The following is a 23,432-nucleotide window of genomic DNA, read 5'->3' as shown; positions in this document are numbered from 1 at the left end:
ATTGTTATTAAACTCTTATTTTCCAATTTAACGCCTATCGCAGAGGTTTTATTATTTTACTTTTTTTCCATTTAGATGAACAGGGAGGTAACACATCAATCCCCACTTTTTTTAAATAAGTAACTTGACAGATAAATTATTATTTAGATATATTTTAATTTGTTTAATTTTTTTAGATCTGTGACAACAGAAATTAAGTAATTATAATATTTTCGAATTAACACTCAATAAAAAAAATCTCAGAACACCTACATAAAACATTTTTTTTTAATTAAAATAAATATTCAAGTAAGATGTATGAAATGAAACAATTCACATTTACCTTTGGCTACGCCAATTGACTGTAGATGGTGCATGCAGAGCTTGCGGTGTGGTCGCGTCTTCAGTGACGCCATCTTTCATTTTTTATTATTTTTACGCCCGTGCATGTGTGTGTTGTTCCTGGCGTTTTAAATTTAGAATCTTATAATTACTTTCGTTAATCAGTAAATATTTTTAGATTTGTCATACAGTAATTTGAATCTGTGTTCCAAAAATAATTCAAATATGTTCCAAATACCTTTGTTATTAATGTGGCGGAGAATAAATACCACGAAATTAGTTTATGTAACTGTATAATTGTATATGGCTGTGAAATTATTTATTTGATAACATATTATTAAGAAAGCAATAATTTTCTCTGATTATATCTTTTATAATCTAGTACGTCTTAAAACGCTGGGGTGTCTAAATTTGCGTTCAACCATTCCCATATGGTGCATGACGTTGTTTATAACGGAAAGAAAAATGAAAATAAAATGCACGCCTCGAACAACTGTTCGGTGTTTAAGTATTATAGTTATGTTAGGTATTGTGTCGCTCGCGGTAGGGAGCCGACCGCCCGCCGGGTCGCTCTCAACTCTCTAAGCACAAATTACTAGTTCACCTCGGTCACCTTACCGCCAGATTACTCGTTAGAACTTAAGCCCCCCCGAGAATAGATAAATATACTTTAAATTTTACGAAAATAATCTTAAAAAACTGTTTTATATACTACATTAGGTAGTTGATTGTATTATGCGTAATAATTTGATTTCGAAAGCATGACGCGAAATTATTAAGCACCAGTTCGGATTCCAAGCCCTCGTTTAATGTATGAAATCGCATAAAATTTACCGAATTATGTCGATGTTTCGTTTTATCGACGTTCAGACGTAGTTTATCCGCGCGGTAATGTCGACTCATTAGCACTGGGGGGCGCCTGTGCGCAGGTAGGCGCTTCGGCGTTATTTATACCGAGGCCGAGGGAACAATGTCCGTGCCGATATCTTATTAATCATCTCTTTATACCACAGAGCCATTCTCCATATGACAATGAACCACAATAGATTTATTTGTAAAATTAATCCCGTCGGTCGCGCAAACGCCGGCGATGAGCACTCTCATTCGCAAATATTAAATCGTAAAAGCGTTAACATTTTTATTATGTGCTAATAACGTAATCGTTATAACCTTTAACAGCTATAAAAATAATTCTAGCGATTAATTTCATTCGTAATAAGATTATAATTTTTAAAATTTCATTAAGACGTACGTATACGTTTTAATTGAAATTAGAAGAATAAATTAGAAAAATGAACATTTCGAATTTGTGAAACGCCATTAGTGGTTGATAGCAAGACTTTATGGGTTTTACAAGGCGTCGGTGTTACGGTAAAAGAATGGACCCTTCTCAGCGGTGGATGTATGAAATATAGTGTTTAACACCACGTAGCTTGTTCGGATTGTATCCCGCGGCGCGCGAGTGTCCGGAACCTCCGCGAGGCATCGTCACCTTAAACTAAAATCTAGTGACCAAATCATAACGTAATTTTATCAAATAAATATAGATACTACAAAAATAAGATATCCTAAAAGAGTAATCTAGGCCGAATTGGGACTAGTGATCAGAAATTAAATGTTAACTGCACTTAGATTATAAAATTACGTGTTGTAATGGACATCAAATCCATCCATGGACATCAAAATATTTAAAAAAAAAGAAAAACAATTTTTTTGTTTTTTTTTTATTCACTAGATAAATATGTGAAAGTAATATAATGAAAATTAAATCTGCATAATTGTTTTTGATGAATGCAATTATGGTATATGATCATATTGCATTGAATTATGTAATATACATACAAATGTATTTAGAACTACATATTTTTGTCCACTACGTATTATTACAAATTCTTATTATTTAAAATATAAAAGGAAGTATACGCGGTAAAGTGAAAGTTTATCCTGCAGCGGACTTAAAATGCTTAGTAATAAAAATTTAAAGTTAAATTCTTGAATCTTGTATCGATGTTAATAATACCTACTTTCGATATTACGAATACTATTTAATAGGTGCTATGTGTATATCTACACACATAGAACCTACATACCATTTATAAGCTATGTAAAAAAAAAACAGTGAAATAAAAGCAGTATTGGACGTTCAAATATAAACGTATCCTATGTCTAAGCTAATATACTCTTTACTGTACACAAAAAAAAAAAACAATTATAAAAAACAGTGTACGGTCTTATCGTTAGGAGAGCGATCTCTTTCAGACAACCAATTAGGTATATAGGACACTGCATAGGGAAATCTATCGGCTACCTGCTGTCTAAATTAAGTATTCTTTTTATTTCGCTGATCTTTTGTATGCAGCTTACAAATTGAATGTAGTGTATGTGTTTTAATTCAATGTCCTTTTTAATTATATTACATGAAACCTTCTTTTTAAATAAAAATGAAACCCGGTAATTTATGTACGGAGCATATCTTCGAACGAGTTTACCAAATAGGGTATTTCTTTTTGAAGTTATACTTCTTGTGGCACGTTAGGAAAAACTTATGAGAGTAAATTTTTACGATGCGTGCGCAGACCGTCAAAAATAACCGACACCCCAAGTTAGCCAGTCAACGAAGAAGTTAGCAACGTGAAGTTAGCTAGCCAATCTATACTAATATTATAAAGAGGTAAAGTTTATAACTTTGTTTGTATGTAGGGGGTAATCTTCGCAAATACTGATCCGATCATGAAAATTCTTTCACTAACAGAAAGCTACACTATTCAGGAGTGACATAGGCTATATATATTTTATTGTAATTGAACAAAAAATTCAGTAAATAAGAAAAAGATTAAAATATAATATCAAAATGGTAAATAAACTAGCGCCATCTATAGCTATTAGAAAACAATTTATTAGTCTTTCGACGTTATTAATTTAGTCTTATTTTAGTCTATCGACAACGTTTTCTCGATTTTTGATAGATGGCGTTGGAGCAACATATTATTTATTTAACTGTTATAAAATTTGTTCTTTAAAGTATGTTATTTGGTTAATATAATAATAATTAACGCCCAACGAAGTGGGCATGGGTCGGCTAGTGATGTATAACTTTTTACGTGCGCACATAAGTACACACACATTTTGTGTTGAAATTGTTAGGACAAGTTTTGTATAAAATAAAGTACAGGAAAAATTACATATTAACCATATATTAACGAAAGAAAAAGTGGTAGGTACTTAGTTTGCTGTGTCAGATAGTTTATAATAAAATGAACGTAAATCGCCTACAATCTCGTATCTCGTTGTATTTTCAAACTAATCGATGAGAGCAACGATTAAGTAATTATCGTTATAAGTTCGCTCACAAAATAACGGTCCACAACGATTTCAATGGACATGATTTTTATACGAATAGGCGTATGTATATAAAATCGGAATATTCAAGGCCATTAGCTACCGCTTTCGTAATGCGATACAAATTTTATTAAACTATTAAAATTCAATGATATTGTACGCGTTACGAAAGATATAAACTTCGCGATATAATTAGGCGTTCTAATGTTTGACCGTGATATGTTCACTTGTTTTTAAATTACGAAACCTAGTTTGACAATTATCTGTTTTATGTCTTTTTATAATAATAAGGTAGGACATAACAGCAAATACTAAATCTAGAGCAGCAAGACTGGGGAAGTGCTTCACCTTGCAGAAGATCACAGCTAAATACTTCTGTTCTCAAAAAGTGTTGTGCTCTTGAAGTAAGGCAGAGCTCCTGGGGAGGGTCGGAGGTAGTGTTGACAACACGCCTGCTCCAATCATTCCATCATCATCATTCCTACCTATTGCAGTCCACTGCTGGACATAGGCCTCCACAAGTTGGCGCCAAAAATGCGTAAACTCGTGTGTGTTGCCCATAGTCACCACGCTGGGCAAGCGGGTTGGTGACCGCAGGGCTGGCTTTGTCGCACCGAAGACGCAGCTGCCCATCTTCGGCCTGTGTATTTCAAAGCCAGCGGTTAGATGGTTATCCCGCCATCAGTCGGCTTCTTAAGTTCCAAGGTAGTCGTAGTGGAACCTTGTTATCCCTTAGTCGCCTCTTACGACACCCACGCTCCAATGCGCAAGTGCTAATTGTTCGTGGGCTACACGCTTACCACACGAGTGGTATATAAAAGAGCTGGACTTATTGTTTTTAAGGGATTTCAAAAAAAGGAGGTTCTAAATTCGACTGCATTTTTTCATGTGTGTTACCTCAGAACTTTCGACTGGGTGGAGTGATTTCAATGTTTTTTTTTTTTTTTTTAATAATATAGATAGTGTTGTCATGTGGTCCCGTTTCAATTTTATCGTGATATAGTGTTTTTTGGGCTACCTCTTATAATGCGCATTTACTGGACTATTTTCTTTTGTCTACCTTCGTCGTATTTTACTGGTCCATGTAATTGAATTTGGTTTTTTATCTTTGCAATATATCTTTATTATACGAGTGTGAAAGAATGCCCGATGTACTTTTTTTTGTATACCAAAGCGAGATGAAAAGGCATACTCTGGATGTGCCTATTTCCTTGTGGTTAAAAAAATATAACGTTATTTCAAATTAAACATATAGAAAAATCATTATCATTGCGATCGCTGACAAACTTTAACTCGCAACAGCAATAAATATCGATAGAGATGCAAATAGAACATCCGGACAATAATTATACATCGTAATTACGTGTCTTGAGTGTACTATCAATAACGCTTATTATTATTTAAATCGCATTTATTAAAACCGCTCGATGTTTTAATCAATATGCAGCGCGAAATATAAGTTCTGTGTAGCAGGTTGTAAACCGGTAAACGTCTGTGCGAATGCCCGCGTGGGTGCAGGCGAGCGGCGCGTTCTAACGCCCAGCGGGATCGACAATGACGCTTTGTTTCCTGTGTTTTATATCTACGCGTAATCTATTTCATTGTTGCCATTTTGCCTTGACCTAACGATTAACTTTTACATATTTCAATGTACTTTATTAAAATTTAATGCAAGTTTTATACTAACGAATAGTTTATGGAATTGTCTCTGAACGAAGTTTGAATAAAATAATAATTGTGATTGAAATTGCAAATACAAATTACAAAAGTACAATATATTATTAATACAACTATTAAATACTGTTCTGATTCATAGTAATTCTTAGACAGATTGTTTTATGACTGCAACGGTGAAAAACAAGCGTCACACTTGAATGCGGTATTATTTTTGGTCTTTTGTAAGGATCAGCACTTCCTCGAGCAGTTCCAGACTTTGGACAAGATATTGCTTACCGTTCCCTATCTCAATTGTGAAATTGTTTCTTATAAAACAGACAATTGTCAAAGTAGGCTTCGTCATTAAAATGCAAGTCGCTTTCCCAGTTACTCCAGATTTTGAGCAAGATATCTCCTGCTGCTCATCACCCCTATAAATGATTATAACTTGGGGGTATGAAAAATACATGTTGGCTGATTCTCAAACCTACCCGATACGCACACAAAATTTCATAAAAATCTGTCCATCCGTTTCGAAGGAGTATTTTAACTAACATTTTGATACGAGAATTTTATATAAGCAATGACAGGGCTGTAAGTTATTTAAGGAAGCGTTAAGAGATTCGATTATAGACAAATAATAAGTGAGACGATCAGACGACACTACTGTTAAACGTATTAATTTATTTATAACAAGTTCTGTAGTAAAACAAATTGTTTTTTAATGTGTGTGAAATGACCTTTTGATGAATTATTTTCAGTCAATTTATTTTGTTATTTCACACTAGTAATTGTCTTGCTAATTCTAATGAGATGTAACGCTCCGTCCTTGATATATATTTTTGACATAGTAGAAAACTAAACTAACAACGGAGATAAATTTTCAATCTATGTTAATTTGTTTTGTTTTACTAAAACAATTTAATAAAAGCTTCACATTTAACGCTCCTAATTTCATGAAAATCTTATCGCATTCAGAATACACACAACACAAGCGTTTGCACCAATGACATAAATCTGTATGACCCATACAAAAAATTATCTTTTGTGTATGGGTCATGCAGATCATACACGCAATTTTCTTATCATAATCTTAAATTTTTTTGCATAATGTTTCGTGAAATATCAATGCCATTGTCATGTTCTAAAACTATGTCATTGTGAAGCGTGACCAATGTAATGGCGTTCTCACACGTGAGGCGGTATCGCGTTATAGATTAGTCGCGCGACGGCACGCGGCAAATATACCATGACTTGTGAACAACTGTCTGGACATGATCTTACCACTAGAAGCGATAAATAAGCCTAATCATGCTTGAAATATTTATTTTAATGGGATTTTAATTATTAATTTTACGCCATATTTTTGATGATACATATTATTTTCAAAAAGTTTTACTTTTTATTATTATTTCACTTTAATCGACTCCGACTAAACCTAAAAGGATAGTTATGTCATTCTTTTTAACTAATAAATATATGCTCATGTTTATTCGTTTTATTTGTTACAAAACTGTCGCTAAAGTTTACTACAATAGACACTTTTATTAACTTGAAAGTGTGAGTTAACCGTTGGTAATCTGTTTGTTTGAGGGGAGGAAGTCACTCATCAAAAAATTCTATACACTATAATCAAATAAATGGAGCCATTCAAACTTTGCCTTTATAATAGATGCTTTTAGACGATATGTACTCAAATTGTAATTGGAAAGTTTGCTTGTTTGCTGCTATTACCAAATCGACTTACTTGAAAATCTGTAGTCAAGTAACAACCAAAGAAATAATAATAAAACCGTGCGGTGTTGTGGGCCACCAGATAGGAACGAAGTTTCCTATTATAAAAAAATAATTTCAAGTTCTATTCGAGGTATAAAAAAAAAAAAAATCGGGTATACATTTTTATTATATATTTTTTTATCGATAAAAATAAAATAAAAATATACTTCACAAAATTATCTTAACACCTTTATTTTATTTACAATGATTTATAAGAATATATAATAATTCCCGTATGATATAATAATAATAGGAAACTGCAATAATAATAACAGTTATCAGGTAGACTATACATTAAACACTGTATAGCCATCAAACATAGACTATACATAAAAACCCTACCCTTTTTTAACGTTATGGACGTTTTTTGCCGGCTAAGGTACCCCTGCAATGCCACATAAGGAACTTCGTTCCAACAAGTGTTGACAAAAGTAGCAACCTCCTTCCTTTAATGAGTAAAGTAGCCAGAGTTTCTGTGGGTGCAATGTATTGACAGCAGGGTTAGGATTGGCAGCGCGCTAGTGATGTTCCTGGTTTTGCAGGCGTCCATAAGCTACGGTAACAGTTTACCATTAGAAACCGCTAATTAAATCTAAGAGCTAAATGCTTTTAATACTAAAGTACGTGTAAAAAAGGGATATTAAAATACGACCTGAAAAATTGGCATGTGAAGCTTATTTTACTAACAGGTATATACCTATGTCAAGGTTGAATATCAAACAAATTAAGATATAGTCTCGAAATACGTTTTTAAATTAAATTTGCTTATTTTGGCTAGTTTATTTTGTTAACTAAATTAAAAAAAAAATCTAAATAAAACCCGCTCTGTACTTTTATTAAAAAACAGTTACTGATTTTTAAATCTTCATACAGGACATTTCTATAATTTGTTTATTAAATTAATGAAACATACAGGAATATAAAAGATACTCATTTTTGTACTAGGAGTTGTAATGACTTTTCAACTGTCCTATAATATAAAACTAAGCAGGCCATTTCTTCTGCAGGTCTGGTTCCAGAACAAGCGCTCGAAGGAACGACGTCTGAAACAGCTCACGTCTATGGGCAGGGGACCGTTCTTCGGCTCTTCCCGCAAGATGCGTGGGTTCCCCATGAACCTGTCACCCGGGGGCTTGGAGGAGGGGCCGCCGGGGTTCCCATACTTCGCGACAGCCGATGGCAAGTTCGAGTTTGGCTATGGCCCGCCGTTTCACCATGACGCGCCATTCTTCCATCCGCCGCCGGCGATGCCGTTCAATCAGCCAGGTTGGTAAAGTTTTAATAATCAAAAACGTGCCAACAACTTGGCCCAGAACCTGCATATTAATAAAGTTTTTTCAATCAATTATTACAAATCAAAAAGAGAAATAAGACGAAGAATTTATATTGTTCTCCTAAAATAGACTTCTACTAAAGCATAACCACTTATAACGTAGAAAGATGAAAAAATAGTCAAGTAAATACGCGATATCAAAGATTACTCAGGAAGTTGTAATCAGATCTCGATGAAATTTAAATGTGACCACATGATAAGCATCAGTTTTCGATTAAATTAAAAATCATCAAAATCGGTACACTCACTAAAAAGTTATGTTAAAAGTTATGCTAAACTAGAAATGTCTACTTTCCAACAAAAAAAGAAATATCAAAATCGGTACATCCAGTAGAAAGTTATGCAGTAGATATAATACAACGTAGGTCGAAGAAAAAATAGTCAAGTAAAAACTCATTATTTGATATAACTTGAAAAATACTTGTTAGATCTTAAATAAATATAAATGGGATCAAATGATCCGCAACACCTTTCATTATTTTTTTTTACCAGCCAAAAGTTCTGATGTATATATTGTATGATATGTTACATAAGTAACAAAAGAATACAATCGAATTGAGAAACTCCTCCTTTTTTGGAAGTCGGTTAAAAATAATAATGCCGTAACATTTTGAATTAGGTATTGTACAGATATACATAAATAAAACAACCCAAAGGATTATCATAATATTTTCTCATATTAAGTTAATCCTATCTACACATAATATATTTACAATTATTAATATTCATTTTCACCTAAATGTGCCAGACGTTTAACGGGAGCAGGTCGTTTCGCAGGCGGTATGGAGACGCTGCAGGGTGGTGAATTTCCCGAGCAATTCCCACCGCCCGACCATCTCGTGCTCCCTCGCCCCTCCTCACCCGAGTTCACGTTCGGGGACGCTCCGCCCCCCCTCCACCCCGAGGGTCTGGTCTGGTAGCTGAAGCCGGAGCCGCGAGACTACCACGACTGATGCGGCTCGACGGGTTTCTAAGTGGACTAAGTGATTTTATAACGAAGTGACGTTTGTGTAAGACGGTCTGAAGTGGTTATTCTTTTTTGGTTATTTACGTCATTTTGTTATTAAGACCAGAATAGCGATGTTTAATTATTTATAATAGAAACTTTTTTAAAATAATCGGACACAGCCACATATGATATGATATCCGGTCTTTATGAAATTCTTATTTACATTTTATACTTAAGCATAAAATAATTTTTATTTTTCCATAATAATTATTATTATTATGAGTTTACCTTACTATAGGTAATACATCTTTAGCCACTACTAATACGAGTTTATTCTGATATTTGAAGCATTTTATTTGCTATTTAACTTGTGATTATATCCATGTGAATAGTGTACAGAAAAGTTTTTTATAATATTAAATATTGTATTAAGTTAAATAAAATTAATTTATTTACAAATAAATATTTGAATATAAGCGATACTTTTTGTTCCTATTTTAAGAGTAGTTACGTATTTTAATTTTCATGTATTTATTAAATAATTTCTAATGAATAGTTGATATAGTTATTGTACATGAATAGTTAAATAAATACTTCATGGGTATATAAGGATACATTGATATATTGACTATGTAAATATAATATTTGTACATAACATATAGCTGGGGTCTCCTGTACTACAATTTATATGTAATTATGTACTTTTCGACTTAAATGTAACATAAAAATATGCACTATTAAATTAATTGTTTTACACGTAAAAAATAGTAATTTAATATAAATGTCCTACTAATTTTAATTTTTATTTTATATAATTCTATTTTAGCGTTATTACTTTTTTGAACATCAATTTGTAAATTTTCATTAGTTTACAAGTCCATACATAAACGCTTTGTAAAAAATGTAATATATTATTATCGGGAAATATTTTTCGAATGCATTTCTGTAATTAAGGGAACACGATGATTTTATATTGTTTTTTGTTTCACGATTTCCTTTATGTTTATTAAAAGGGAAACAAATAATATCGAATAATTTGTCACGAATATAATTAAAATTTCAACACGAAAAAAAAGCAGTAAAAATAAATTGAAATAATTAACAAGACATATGCAAGTCCACAAACATTACGTAATATGCAAACGATGAGTCAAGTTTGACAAAATTGTTTGTTAAACCATATGATTTTTTCACAATTAGGTCGGCAGTCGGATACGGCTCACCTGATGGTAAGCGATTAGCGTAGCTTATAGGTGCCTGCAACACCGGAAGCATGGCGAACACATGACCACCTTACCCCGATCCCTCAGGAGTCTGGCCACCTAACTCCCCACAGGAACACTGCTTGAAAGCAGTACTATTTAGCTGTGCTCTTTTGTAAGGTCGAGGTACTTCCCAAGTCGGGTTGCTCCAGATTTTAAGCAGGATATTTTCTACTTTATATAAAAGAACTTAGAGAAATAATCAAAAATATGAACCTATATAATGATTATTGAAACACATAAAGCCATAGAATGAGACAAATTAATATTACATAAAAATATGCCGATTCAATAAAATTCGTGCCAAGTTAAATCGATTGAATTTTTCAGGCAGTTAGGGTGCACTGAATACTTAATTCTTATGTCTTCATTTTTTTTTTGTTATTGTTAAACAAATTTTCTACCAAATACATCATTGTTCGTCGTCGTCTCGTTCGTCTTTTCAAAGACGCTGGAAATTCTATATTAGCTTTATGTTTCAATAAAACTGTGTTGCTTATGGAAAGGACCTTACTCTATGACCTTAAGAGGAAAGGGTATCTGAGAGACTTAAAAAAAAAATAGGTATTTGAATTAAATGTTTCTGCCTCGCTGTATCTGTACCGCCGCCGCGCCCCGCAACAAGGAAAGGACAACTGCAGCTCATACCGTTTTAGGTAGATAGATAATTATTGACCAGAACAGCATTTCGTAGTCGACTATTTCCTTCCCAAAACCCAAATTCCAGCCCAATATTGTTATTTTTTTTTATGTAACTACAAAAAACCTTCACCTATGTGCTTGTGTTCTGTTTTTTTTTTTTTAAATAAACGTATTTTTTTTATAATCAGTGTCTGAAAATGTATAAAAATTAGATAATAGTTCTAGTTTGAAGACAGAATAAGAATATGAAAAAAACCAAGACATAGTGGCATGGTCATGGCAGTTAAAGGTTTTTTTTTTTTTTGATCTAGTGTCAGTATCCAGGGAGAAAACAGTCGACTACGTTTGTATGGAGAAAGAGCCGGTATCCTTTCCTCTTACGGATAGATTCTTTTGCAGTCAGAGGGTGTTGTAAATCGATTATTCCACTGATGACGGGCAAATACCTCTGTGACAAATTGCCTATCAATAGTTGCCATTTAAAATGTTAACTATGTACCTAGTTTCAGGTTTTTTACTGTTTACATTTAATTTGGAGTCACGAAATCGATACAAAAAGTTTTTATATAAACAAATAATTTATCTGATAAATCTCTAACCTTAAATTTTTTGCAGATGATTTTTGATGATTTTTTTTAGATACCTTTTATTGCGTTGTGCTTGTAATTAAGATAACAATTAATTTGTTTAATAAAGTTACACATAATTTAGATACAAGAAACCTGTTTATCAAACTACGTCAAGATATTTATTCGTCGCCCTAAGTGAGTGACAAGAACGACGAAAATTGGCATGAAGAGATATGCTGTAACACGAAAAATATTTCACGCGACAAATTAATACTACAAATTTGAACATATTTTTATTGATTAAATAAATACAAAGCGTCGCTTCGTCTGATCTAGTGTCGACGCTTTTGTCGACCACTTAACACAAATGGGCAGTCTGAATGCTATTAAAAATATTACTATCAAGCAATAATAAGTAGCTAAAACTATTCACGAGACTTGTGAACATGACATTCGTAGCTAAAGTCGATATATATCGTGCTCGATAAAAGTGAAAATAACAAACATGGTAGAAATCCCGTTTTTGAATAATTTTAGCAATAAAATAACCATGTTAATTTAAAATAAATTTTTATCTTAATAAGTAGCTATTTATTCTTCTTAAACACCTATATGGTAACTTAGTTATTGTAATTGGTATTTTACATTATTTCAATAAAATTTGAATCGTGAATCAAAAATCAAGAGAAAGCGTGTAAAACAGAATCATTAAATAATTATGTATATTACTATGAATGTTAATAATCGGTACATACTATTATCTATATGTACTTAGCAAATAAATAAAAATATAATGGAATTGTCTGTAAGAATAAATCTATTCGATAAAACTATTAATGACTTTTATTTCATCCGTTGATTCATTTATATGTCATTCTCCAACTTTTATTATTACTCCTTCTCTATTCTTTACATGTTTTTTATTTGTTAATTCTTCATTAGATACCAAAATGAAAACATATACAAGAAACCAAAGAACAGGAAAAATGTACAAAGGCGATCTTATCTTTAAGAGAACGATTTCGTCCCGACAACCTTTGGTCATAAGTACTTGATTTAATAGCAACAGGTAGAAAGGTTATAAATATTAAGAAGAAACAAAATTATAAAGAATAGAGAGTAACAAATTTGTTAAATATTTAACAGTAAAATACGACTCAAAAATAATTACATAGGTATAAAATATTCCTACGAAGATCGCATCGCATTCAGCCTGTAACATCCCGCTGTTGGGCATAGGTCTCTTACTCCATGTAGGAGAGGGATCGGAGCTTAATCCACCACGCTGCTCCAATGCGGGTTGAGGATATATTCCCTACTATGAGTAACGGTCGCTATCAGGTATACCTGATAACAACCGGGACCGACCGCTTAACGTGCTCTCCGAGGCACGGTGGGAAGACCCACAAGAACTGCACAAACACCCAGACCACGGCAAACACTTGTATGGCCAATTGAAATGTTTGTCATGTGCGGGGATCGAACCCGCAACCGCTAGCGCAACAGATACAATCCATGGCTGTAAGCGTTGCGCCAACGCTGCGTAATAGATATATATATAGACAAACAAATAAGTACATAAAAATATATACTTACTATTTTTATACAATGTATCTGTCGAAAGCTCTGAATAAAACTTTATAGGTATATTAAAAATGACCTAAAAGTGACAACGATACTTTGTTACATATTAGACATTGAAAGTGTTACGTAGTGTGTCTGCTTAGACTTCTAAAGATCAGATAAGGGTTTTATTGCTAAGGGTTCTAAGGGTTAATTAAGTTCTACAACGCAACATCGCAATTATTTTATACAAAGTAATAAATATCGTTGTAATAAGAATGTAATCATCATATGTTACGAATTTCCGACTGCACAAAATAAACGTCTCCTTTTTGGGTTATGATGTTCGCATGTATAATAAAATCTCCACATAAATTTTAAAGTGTTTATTAAAAAGAAATTAATAGAAAAAGCGTATTATTCGGTGCAGGATTACATAGTTAATAATTCTGTTTGCTCGCAAACGAAAAAAAAAACGACTTCAATTACATCGACAAGTAATAATTACAACGTTAGTAGACAAAAAAAAATAGTCAAGTAAATATTTACTATCAAAGATTACTCAAAAATTAGTCATCAAATATAAATAAGACTGACTACATGACGATCATTAGATTTCAATCAAAGAATAATCAAAATCGATAAAGCCCAGTAAAAAGTTATGCAGTTTAATACAACGTAGGTTGACGACAAAATAGTCAAGTAAATACGCATTATTAGATATAACTCTAAAAGTACTTGTCAGATCTCAATAAAATTTAAATGGGACAAAATAAAACGCAACACCATTCAATTAGAACAAAATTCATCGAAATCGGTCCACCCAGTCAAAAGTTCTGAAGTAACATACATAAAAAACATAGAATAAAATTGAGAACTTCCTCGTTTTTTGGAAGTTGCTTAATTAAGATGTGACTTACGCTGTATTTCATGCAAGACGTTACTTATTTTGTGCTAAAACATAGCTTTTTATATTATTTTCAAAAGAGTAACTGCGGAGTTTCTTGATGATTATTCTCTGCAGAATTTGAACTCCGAAACGGTAATAGATTCACTTTTAAAAATAATAATCACAATAATTCGAAAGTGCTTTTGAAGCCTTTTTAAAAAAGCTGTTTTTTATTTTGATTTTGATGCACTGTCTGGTTTTTTTTTAAATAATGAGTTGAATACAACTGTCTTCACTTATTGGAAATATTTTTTAATTGTAATTACTAACGATTCTTATTAAAGTTTTTAATATAAACTGATACTAATCATCTCTATGTGTATATAAAAATAAATCTAATGTACAGACAATACCAATCCGCCTGCCCAGCGTGGTGACTATGTGCAACAGACATGAGCTATGTTCACGCCATTAGCAGTGGACTGCGATAGGCTGAAGTGATGACAGACAACAAAGTGCCATGGCTGAACGAATAAGATAATGGATTTTAATAATTTGCGACTAATTTCAATCAAAGATCAATTTGCTATATGGTGGTATTATTTACGTACCCCCACGGTTCAAGGGTAAGCAACTTATACTAGTGCTATAAGTGAAAGGAAAACTGATATATAGAAGTTATACATCTATACAAATAAATAAAATTTGAGTGTCTGTTTGTAATATTAAAATAACCGCTTTTTACTAAATGCGTATGGATGTGTATACACGGTACCTACATATACCAAAACAACATTTTTTACAATTTTTGTCTGTGTCTGTCTATCTGTCTGTTTGTTTGTTCACTGGCAGATAGCTGATGTAGTAAGGAGTAACTTAGGCTACTTTTATTTTAGAAATTTATTTATTTTGTAACTCTGCGAACTGAACAATATTTTTTTTAATTCCACGCGGACAAAGTCACGGGCACAGCCAGTATAAATATAATGGTCTGGCTGTAAATATAAATATTGCACCCAGAATCAGGCGAGAATCGAACCCACAACCCTCACAACTACGCCAACGGGCTACTAATAATACAGTAAGAGCGCAGATAGGTTTAGCACCGCATTCTTTATTTTATAAGGTTGGCTAACAAGCGTACGAACCTCTTGATTTTAAGATGATACCGTTGTTTATGGACACTTGCAACGTTGCTGACCCTATCCCCGATCCCCTCAGGAGTTCGGACTACTTAGTAATTATTTAGACGTGATTTTACGCTTGTGATACTCCCGGTATCACAAGCGTTCATAGGCTACGGTAACCATTTACTATCCACCTTAGTGTAGACCTTATGCTTATCTACCACAAAGTGATGTAAAAATATATAACCGTTTGCAATTAAATAGGATTAACTACGACAAATAACGAATACGCTTTTGATAATATTCATAGGTACATATATTTTTTGTTGAATTTCAATTATTTGATAAAAGTATAAAAACAGGTAATAAGTCAAGATAAATGTGACAAATTTATTTGGATTATTCGATTGTAAAACTTTATATTAATATTTTATTACAGAATGTATTTAAACAGTAGTCTCATAAGCAATATTGATTGAGTATTTATACGGCGGGGCAGGTGTCCGTCGACCGAATTCAAGAAGGAAAATCGTGAAGTGCGAGTCGATTTTATTAATCGAGGATCGCGCACTACAGCTAAAAATATATGTAAATATATAATACTGAAGCTTAAAATATAATTATAACGTAATAAACACGTTACACGTATTTTTAAGTATCGAAATTCTATGTAATTTCAGTAAAAACTCATCACCATTAAACAAACAAACGCCTTATCTCCCTATAGCAATAATATTCGTCTGTAACCGCGAGGTAACTACCCTCCGCCGGGACATAAAGGGAAATTGGAATTCGGTAGGGCACGAGTCCATGTGGCGGTTCGCACGCTCGAATTAACAGCGGTGTGCGATCGTTACCTTGTAATTGGAATTGGTGTTTGTTTATCATATACATATAGCTATAGATTAAATTGGCAAGAATTTGATGTAACACTTAGTCACATTCTGCGGCTTTTTCTGTTCCAATATTCGATATGTAGCTTCATATTTTTTATTATTTCTTTAAGTTCTTTTATCTAAGGTAGGGCACAGAAGGATATATCCTGTTTAAAATTTGGAGCAGCCCGACAGGGAAAGTCGTCGGGTACCTCGACCTTACAGAAGATCACAGATAAATAATACTGCTTTCAAGCAGTATTGCGTTCCTGTGGTGAGTAAGGTGAGTAAGGTGTAAGGGCAATGGGGATAGGGTCGTAAAGCGCTTGCGATGCTTCTGGTGTTGCAGACGTTTATAAGGTACAGTAATCGCTTACCATCAGGTAAGACGTACGGTTATTAGCCGACATACAACTTCTGAAATAAGAATAACTATAAACAATCCATAGTTTTGTTAACATGATTATAAGAAATGTAACTACGTATATTTAAAGAAAAAAATACCTACGTCAAAATTTGTTTTCACTACTAACAAGATTCAATAACTCGAAATAGTTTCTTAAAAAAAAACTCTTAAGCGACGAAATCATAATTAAATATATAGATAGATATATTTAGTCGATTACTTTTAATGGAATCGTTACTTGATTGTACCGTACCATATTTTACCTTTTTGAAGTAATCCTTTTTTTGGCACGTTATAGAAAAATTATGAGATTAAATTTTTACGACGTGCGCGCACATCGTCACAAAAAAAAACCGACACCCTGAAGTTAGCGAGTCAATGAAGAAGAACGTGAAGTTAGTTAGCCAATGAATGCGTGCGCACACCGTCACCTGAATTAGCTAATCAACAACGTGAAGTCAAGACGCACACACACACACACTTTTTTTTAATAGATACTAACAGTGCTCTAAAATAGTATCCTTGCTACATTTGAAAATGAAAATATTTTCCTGCAAGGGAAGCTTCAAAAATAAATTAAAAACTTTAGAACACATTTGAATTTTTTTTTTAAATATTATTATAAAAGTATCATTGAAAAAAAAAACAAATATATCAATTTAAAGATAAATTAATAAAGAAAATTAAGTTTTGTTAACGAGCCATTATAATAATGAAGCTACCCTTGTCCTTCATATTTTATCCTTCATGTCTTAGTGATCTGTTGACGTGTGTAATTTAGGGCGATATTAGTAAACGTGCTTACGGAATTTTATTTTATTACCAATCATGAAGATTCTTATCGACGTTTGTTCATTTGAATTCCAGTGTCCTATGTAATATTATTAGATACTAACAAACAGCCATTTTTGATGGCGCTCTGCTGTAATGCAAGTTGGGGTCCGGTTCGATATTTTTATTCGTTCAAATATTTGTTTCCGGTCTATCTTTGTGTGTGAGTCTCCCCACCATGCTTCTAAAAGTATATTAATTAAGCTTTTGGTCTCAGTTGTTATTATACACCTGATAACGATAGTTACTCATAGTAGAGATATATCCGCCAACCTACAGCAGGGCACCGTGGTATCTCCGCCCCTTCTCCTATATGGGAAAAGAGTCCTATGCCCAGCAATGGGATACTACCGGCTGATTCGTGATCATCATTCGAATACTCTAACTATGAGTATTTAAGTTCTCGTAAGAGAATTGTCAATAACGATTTTCACATTACCTACTATGTAACAACTTCTGTCAGAATAGATAATGTTTACAAAACGTCATCCTTACAGATCATATAATAAGTTTCGAAGTAACAGAAACTTTTTTTATTAAGAAACTAGCTGTATTTTATTAATTTGTATAGATATAGACTAGCTGACCCGGTAAACGTTGTTTTGCCATACCTACATAAAAATTAGAGGTTAGTAGTAGAAGGGTAAAAATTTAGGGTTGTGTGCGTATTTTAATTTTTAATTTTTTTTTTATGTCAAAACACAATAAAATAAAAATAAAAAAAAAGTTGCCAAAAAATGTAACGATATATTTTGGGTGGACCGATTCTCAGACCTACCAAATTTTGCACAAAAATTTTCATAAGAATCGGCCAAGCCGTTATGGGGAGTTTCTATCTTGACATTTCTCAGTTGTGTAGCCATTTCGAAGGAGTTTGGTCCCTAACACTGTGACAGTAGAATTATATACCTATATTAGATATATGAGGAAAATAAATGACATACAATGAAAATGGGATAGTGGCGAAAGTTAAATAAAAAGGTTTAATAAAAGTTTTTTTATTGAAAATTCATTTAATCCTTACCACTATATACTATTTTAGTAATTATTTCTTTCTTAGTCTTGTAATGCCCGTTATTATGTAGCTGGCGTATTTATTTTAGGCCTACGGGTTGCTTTAGCGAAGCGTCGTGGTAGAATACGAAAGCTATGCCATGGCGTCCTAAGGTACCGCCGGAAACAGATGGGGTTTTGGTGGATAGTCTGGGAGATCAACACTCCCGTCGCTTCGGTGGCGAGGCTAGTGCGCAAAAATCATTTCCCCATCTATAAAAAAGTTAAGGGTTGCTCGAAAGTTCTATAAAATAGTGGAGGTCAGATAAAAATCACTTACCTTATCCCATACAATATATAGATATATAAACATAATAACAAAACACATGAGTGCACGCCATTTTTGGCGCGAACTTGTGGAGGCCTATGTCCAGCAGTGGACTGTATTAGGCTGAAGTGATAGACACAATGACACCTCGAAATAATTCATCAACTCAATTTATGGTTAGTATTTAATGAAAGTTTCTAAAGAAAAAATATCGACAGTTGCTACATGTTGCAAGTTTAGTAATTTTTAATAGTAATAGAAACATAATATTAAGAAACTAACCAGTGGTTTTCCCCTTACAGGTACCTTAAATTAAGCTGCCGTAATATTCTTTAGAGGTATTAAATACCTATATATGACTAAAATAATAGGCAGACCTTTGTACCAAGAAAATATTATATAGTATCATTAAGGCAAATCGTTTTTATATCATAATTACTTTAAAGCATTTTGATTAGAGTGCTAATGAAAGGGTAACCAAATTTTAAGACATCATTCTAAGACCTAGCCAGATCTAGTAATTACGTATAAAATTAATATATATTTTATCACGGGTTTGTTATAAAAAACCACTTACATTTAAAAACCTGCAATCATTTAATGTATCAGGATGTTGGAATCCTCAAAATAATGTTGGACATAGAGCGGCGAAGCTGCCCGCCGACCGTGACCAATTCTGATTGATTGAATATTGCTCCCACACTATCACGCCTCTTAGAGTATACCTATATTTATTTCTGTATCGATCTTTAATCGTGACGATACTGGACGATTCTGTTGTGAATAGTCTTATTTAAAAGATAACAGCAAGACTGGCAGACTAATTTACAATTGACGGTCGGTGACCTTTGTGAAAATATTCTGTACCAAACGAAAAACATCAATGCAGTATAAGTTTGCTATGACTACTTCTAGTTTACTAAATATGCTTTCAAGCCTTGTCGTTTTCATGTAGTGGGTATTTCCACCAGAGCTCCTCAAGGGGGATTGGAGATAGGTTCGGCAACACGTTTGCGATGGCTCTAGCTCTGCAAGCTGCAAGCAAGCAGCGGTAATCCTTACCATCAGTTGAGCCGTACGCTTGTTTGACGATTTAGTTGTACATAAAAAAGGATGACAACCAAATAATAGTGCTCTCAAGTAGAGTTGTGTGCTTGTGGTGTGTAAAGAATGGGATGTGGTGACAGCTAGGTTAGGTAAAGGCGTTTATGATACTTCTGGTGTTGCAGTCGTCTATTGTGGTCTAAGTGGACCGTAGACGTGGGTGCCAACTGCCAGCATTGTGTATCCTAACAACTCTAAAAGTCTTATAATATTAGTGTAGATTTTAAAGTAACATCAGTTTTGTCACATGAACAATAAAGATCCCAATAAATTTTAATACTAAACCTTAAATGATTATTCAATAATAAATAATAAATTTTATCGTTTTTCTACAATAAATAATTTAAATTCGTGATGCAAAATACCTCACATAATTTAATTTACTTTATACTTCTTTGAAAGAGTTATAAATTATAATTCGCATAATAAATATTGCTAAAGATTTTTGTGCGTGATATAATAAAAATATATACAAATAAATGACGACGCGTTGGAGCAACGGTCACAGCACTAGTTTGTGGCTGTTGCGCTGGCGATGGCTGTAGTAAGTTCGATACCCGCTCATGACAGACATTTGTATTGGCCATATAGATGTTTGTCGTGGTCTGATTGCTTGTGCTTGTGTATGTTTTCCGGACCCCCGAAAAAGGCGAAAATCTTACTGGAGACCGTTGAGTGTAAAGCGCTTATATATTTATTTATAGTCTTCAAGGATGGACATTTAATACTCCGGATGGGTGAGATGTGTAATGTCCATAAGCGTATTTTAAGCATTTTTCCACTATAAAGCTCTGTTACCTATATTACGTACATAACTCTATGACAAATACATTACTGCATTGTAAGTACTACCCGATTTCAAATGATGGGCTCGCGCATTGTATAATCCTTTATATATTGTAGGATGCATCAACTATGGGATGGGCCTCAACCTGTGATAACGAAATGACTAGTGGGTTGAATACGGTAAGCGAAAGCGCTCGTCATGCTAATAATTTGGGCATATTTTCAACTTTCTTTAAAAACGTAGACTATGGCTTATTAGGACTGTCAAATTTCTTTTAAGGAAAGCTACCACCACAGTTATTTGGTAGGTAAATCGTGTGGACCTCTAATTCTCACACTTCGCGAATATAACTAGAGTTTTATGGTATTGGTATGAGATACGCAACACAACGGTACTCGTGTCTTATATAAGTTTATCTCACAACGTCGTGGTAGACAGGGAATCGCGTCGTATATGTAGGCGTATCCAAACATCGAGTGGAAATTGTCTAGCCGAACTTTATAAAAGTTGTCAGAATATTTGAGATGCCTGACGAAGATTTATGACGGTGATATAAATAGAAAGTATTTAAAAAAACTTGGTTGTCTGTAAAGTTGGTTTACGGACGATAGTTTAATGTGACAACGTCATAGCAAAACGTCTCCTGGGACGGGTCTGGGACGTCTTCGGGACTGGGATAGATCAATCGAGTGGAAGAGAGATAGATACGGCGCAAGCGTACAATGAGCGTAACGGGACAATGAGTCATCCTTTTATTTATTTATTTATTTACACTTTTTGTACACCAACACAAAAGTAACATAAGTTTAATTAAGTTAAAAAAAATTGCATTAGTTGCAACAGGCGGCCTTATCGCTAAAGCAGCGATTTCTTCCAGGCAACCTTTGGGCAGAGGACTAGATATTTTTTAATTTTTTGTATACGCAATATATGCGTTAAGTTTTCAATTTTATTGCTAATGTTTATTGTAAAGAGTTTAAATATGATTATATTAGAAGCCCTCCCCCGCTCCCATATTTCCTTTTGCCCAATATAAAAATATCAACATAGGCAGACGGTTACTCTTAACTAAATGAGGGTACTGCCACACCGGAAGTAGGCAAACAAAAAGGCGGAAAAACTTTAAATCTCAAAGTCAGTGCAGATGGCGGTAACGACGTGTGTACTACACGTGGTATACAGAAGTACAAAACCCTCATAAAATTATGATATAACTTCACCGAGGATTAGTTCGTTTAATCATTAATTACTATTTAACAAAAAGATTGCAAAAATGTGTTAAAGCCGGTCAAGATCGTCACGGTGTACCTATATGGATTTTTTGACATGTCATAATTTATTTGCATTCATAACTAGCTGTGCCCGCGACTTCGTCCGCGTGGAATTTAACAAAAAAGTTATTGTTCATTTCGCAGAGTTATATAATAAATAAATTTCTAAAATAAAATTATCCTAAGTTTTTCCTTACTACTAAGTTTTCTGCCAGTGAAGTTTTCATTAAAAATTGTCCAGTCATTTCAGAGATTAGCCGGAACAAACAGACAGACTAAAATTGTAAAAAATTATATTTTACTATATGTACCACGTATACTCCATATGCATTTAGTAAAAAGCGGTATTATAATAAATTTAGAAAACATTACAAAGAGACACTCCAATTTTATTTATTTGTATAGATGTCAGACGCGTTCAAGTCACAAAGGCAATAAAACTGCGTTTAATTCCTACAACAAAATTATTAATAAAAATTTTATTTGAGTATTTAGTGGATATTTATGAAATTATAATTTATAGTGCGACCTCAAACTTTGCTATTTAAAAGTTTAAAAAAATATATTTACATATAAAAATAATAATAATAAAAACGAGGGTATTTGTAAGAAAAATTATGTGTAATTGTTGAGGTTGGGGACGATGACAAATAAACACGAAAATTCCACACGTAACTGTCCATTAATTAGTACGATTGTTGTTAGAGGGGGAAAAACACGTACGACAAAATACAACGATATAGAGCTGCAATTACCCCTGTACATACTTATATTGTTTTCGTTTATTAATTGCATTATAAATATATATTTAAAATAAATATATAACCTTTTTTTTGAAAATAGTATTTATAGCTCTTGTGATTAGACAACTGTGTAGGACTTTTTTATAATTAGCTAAAATATAAATCGTAACAATTAATTAATGTAGCAATATTAGTAATAATAATCGTATAAAAAATAAATATTTAATATAAGAAATAACTATATTCAAAATAGCTCTTACTCATAACGTGTAAGTAATAAAGTTTATATTTATCAATGTTTAATATATAAGGAATACTTAAAAATGAATAGAAGGAATGTATATACGCGTAATTTTCGAACGACAGCACAAAATGAGTAATTATTATTTTTTGTTCGTTGTTGTCAAAGGTTTGTTTGTTGTTTTTGTTTTATATATATATATATGACGATTCAAAGTTCACCAAGTCAGTCAGTTGTACTTAAAATTATTAAAATATGTACAAAGTCAATAAAAACAATTTCTATATTAATTTATACAGAAAATCGTTAAAATATAATGTCATCCCTAAGTCTAATATTTTAAACGAGCAACATTTACGATTAAAGTGAGTAAAATTTATGATCATCTAAATAACAATATACAAATCTTAATTTATATCTGGATTTA

The 23,432-nt window shown here is 32.9% G+C and overlaps 1 protein-coding gene across 1 annotated transcript in view; it reads left to right on the top strand.

The window, feature by feature from the left end:
* The window catches only part of LOC123663636 (LIM/homeobox protein Lhx1), a 57,852-nt gene extending 48,507 nt beyond the window's left edge, over nucleotides 1–9,345 (top strand). The window contains exons 5-6 of the mRNA XM_045598304.1: nucleotides 8,100–8,358; nucleotides 9,191–9,345. Coding sequence (XP_045454260.1) covers nucleotides 8,100–8,358; nucleotides 9,191–9,345 — 414 coding nt within the window. The remainder of the gene's footprint in view (nucleotides 1–8,099; nucleotides 8,359–9,190) is intronic.
* The last annotated feature ends 14,087 nt before the right edge of the window (nucleotides 9,346–23,432 follow it).

The sequence above is a fragment of the Melitaea cinxia genome, chromosome 20 (assembly GCF_905220565.1).
Source record: "Melitaea cinxia chromosome 20, ilMelCinx1.1, whole genome shotgun sequence".
NCBI lineage: Eukaryota > Metazoa > Arthropoda > Insecta > Lepidoptera > Nymphalidae > Melitaea > Melitaea cinxia.
The sequence above is the reverse complement of the archived record's forward strand: the minus strand, read 5'-3'. Positions and strand labels throughout refer to the sequence as shown.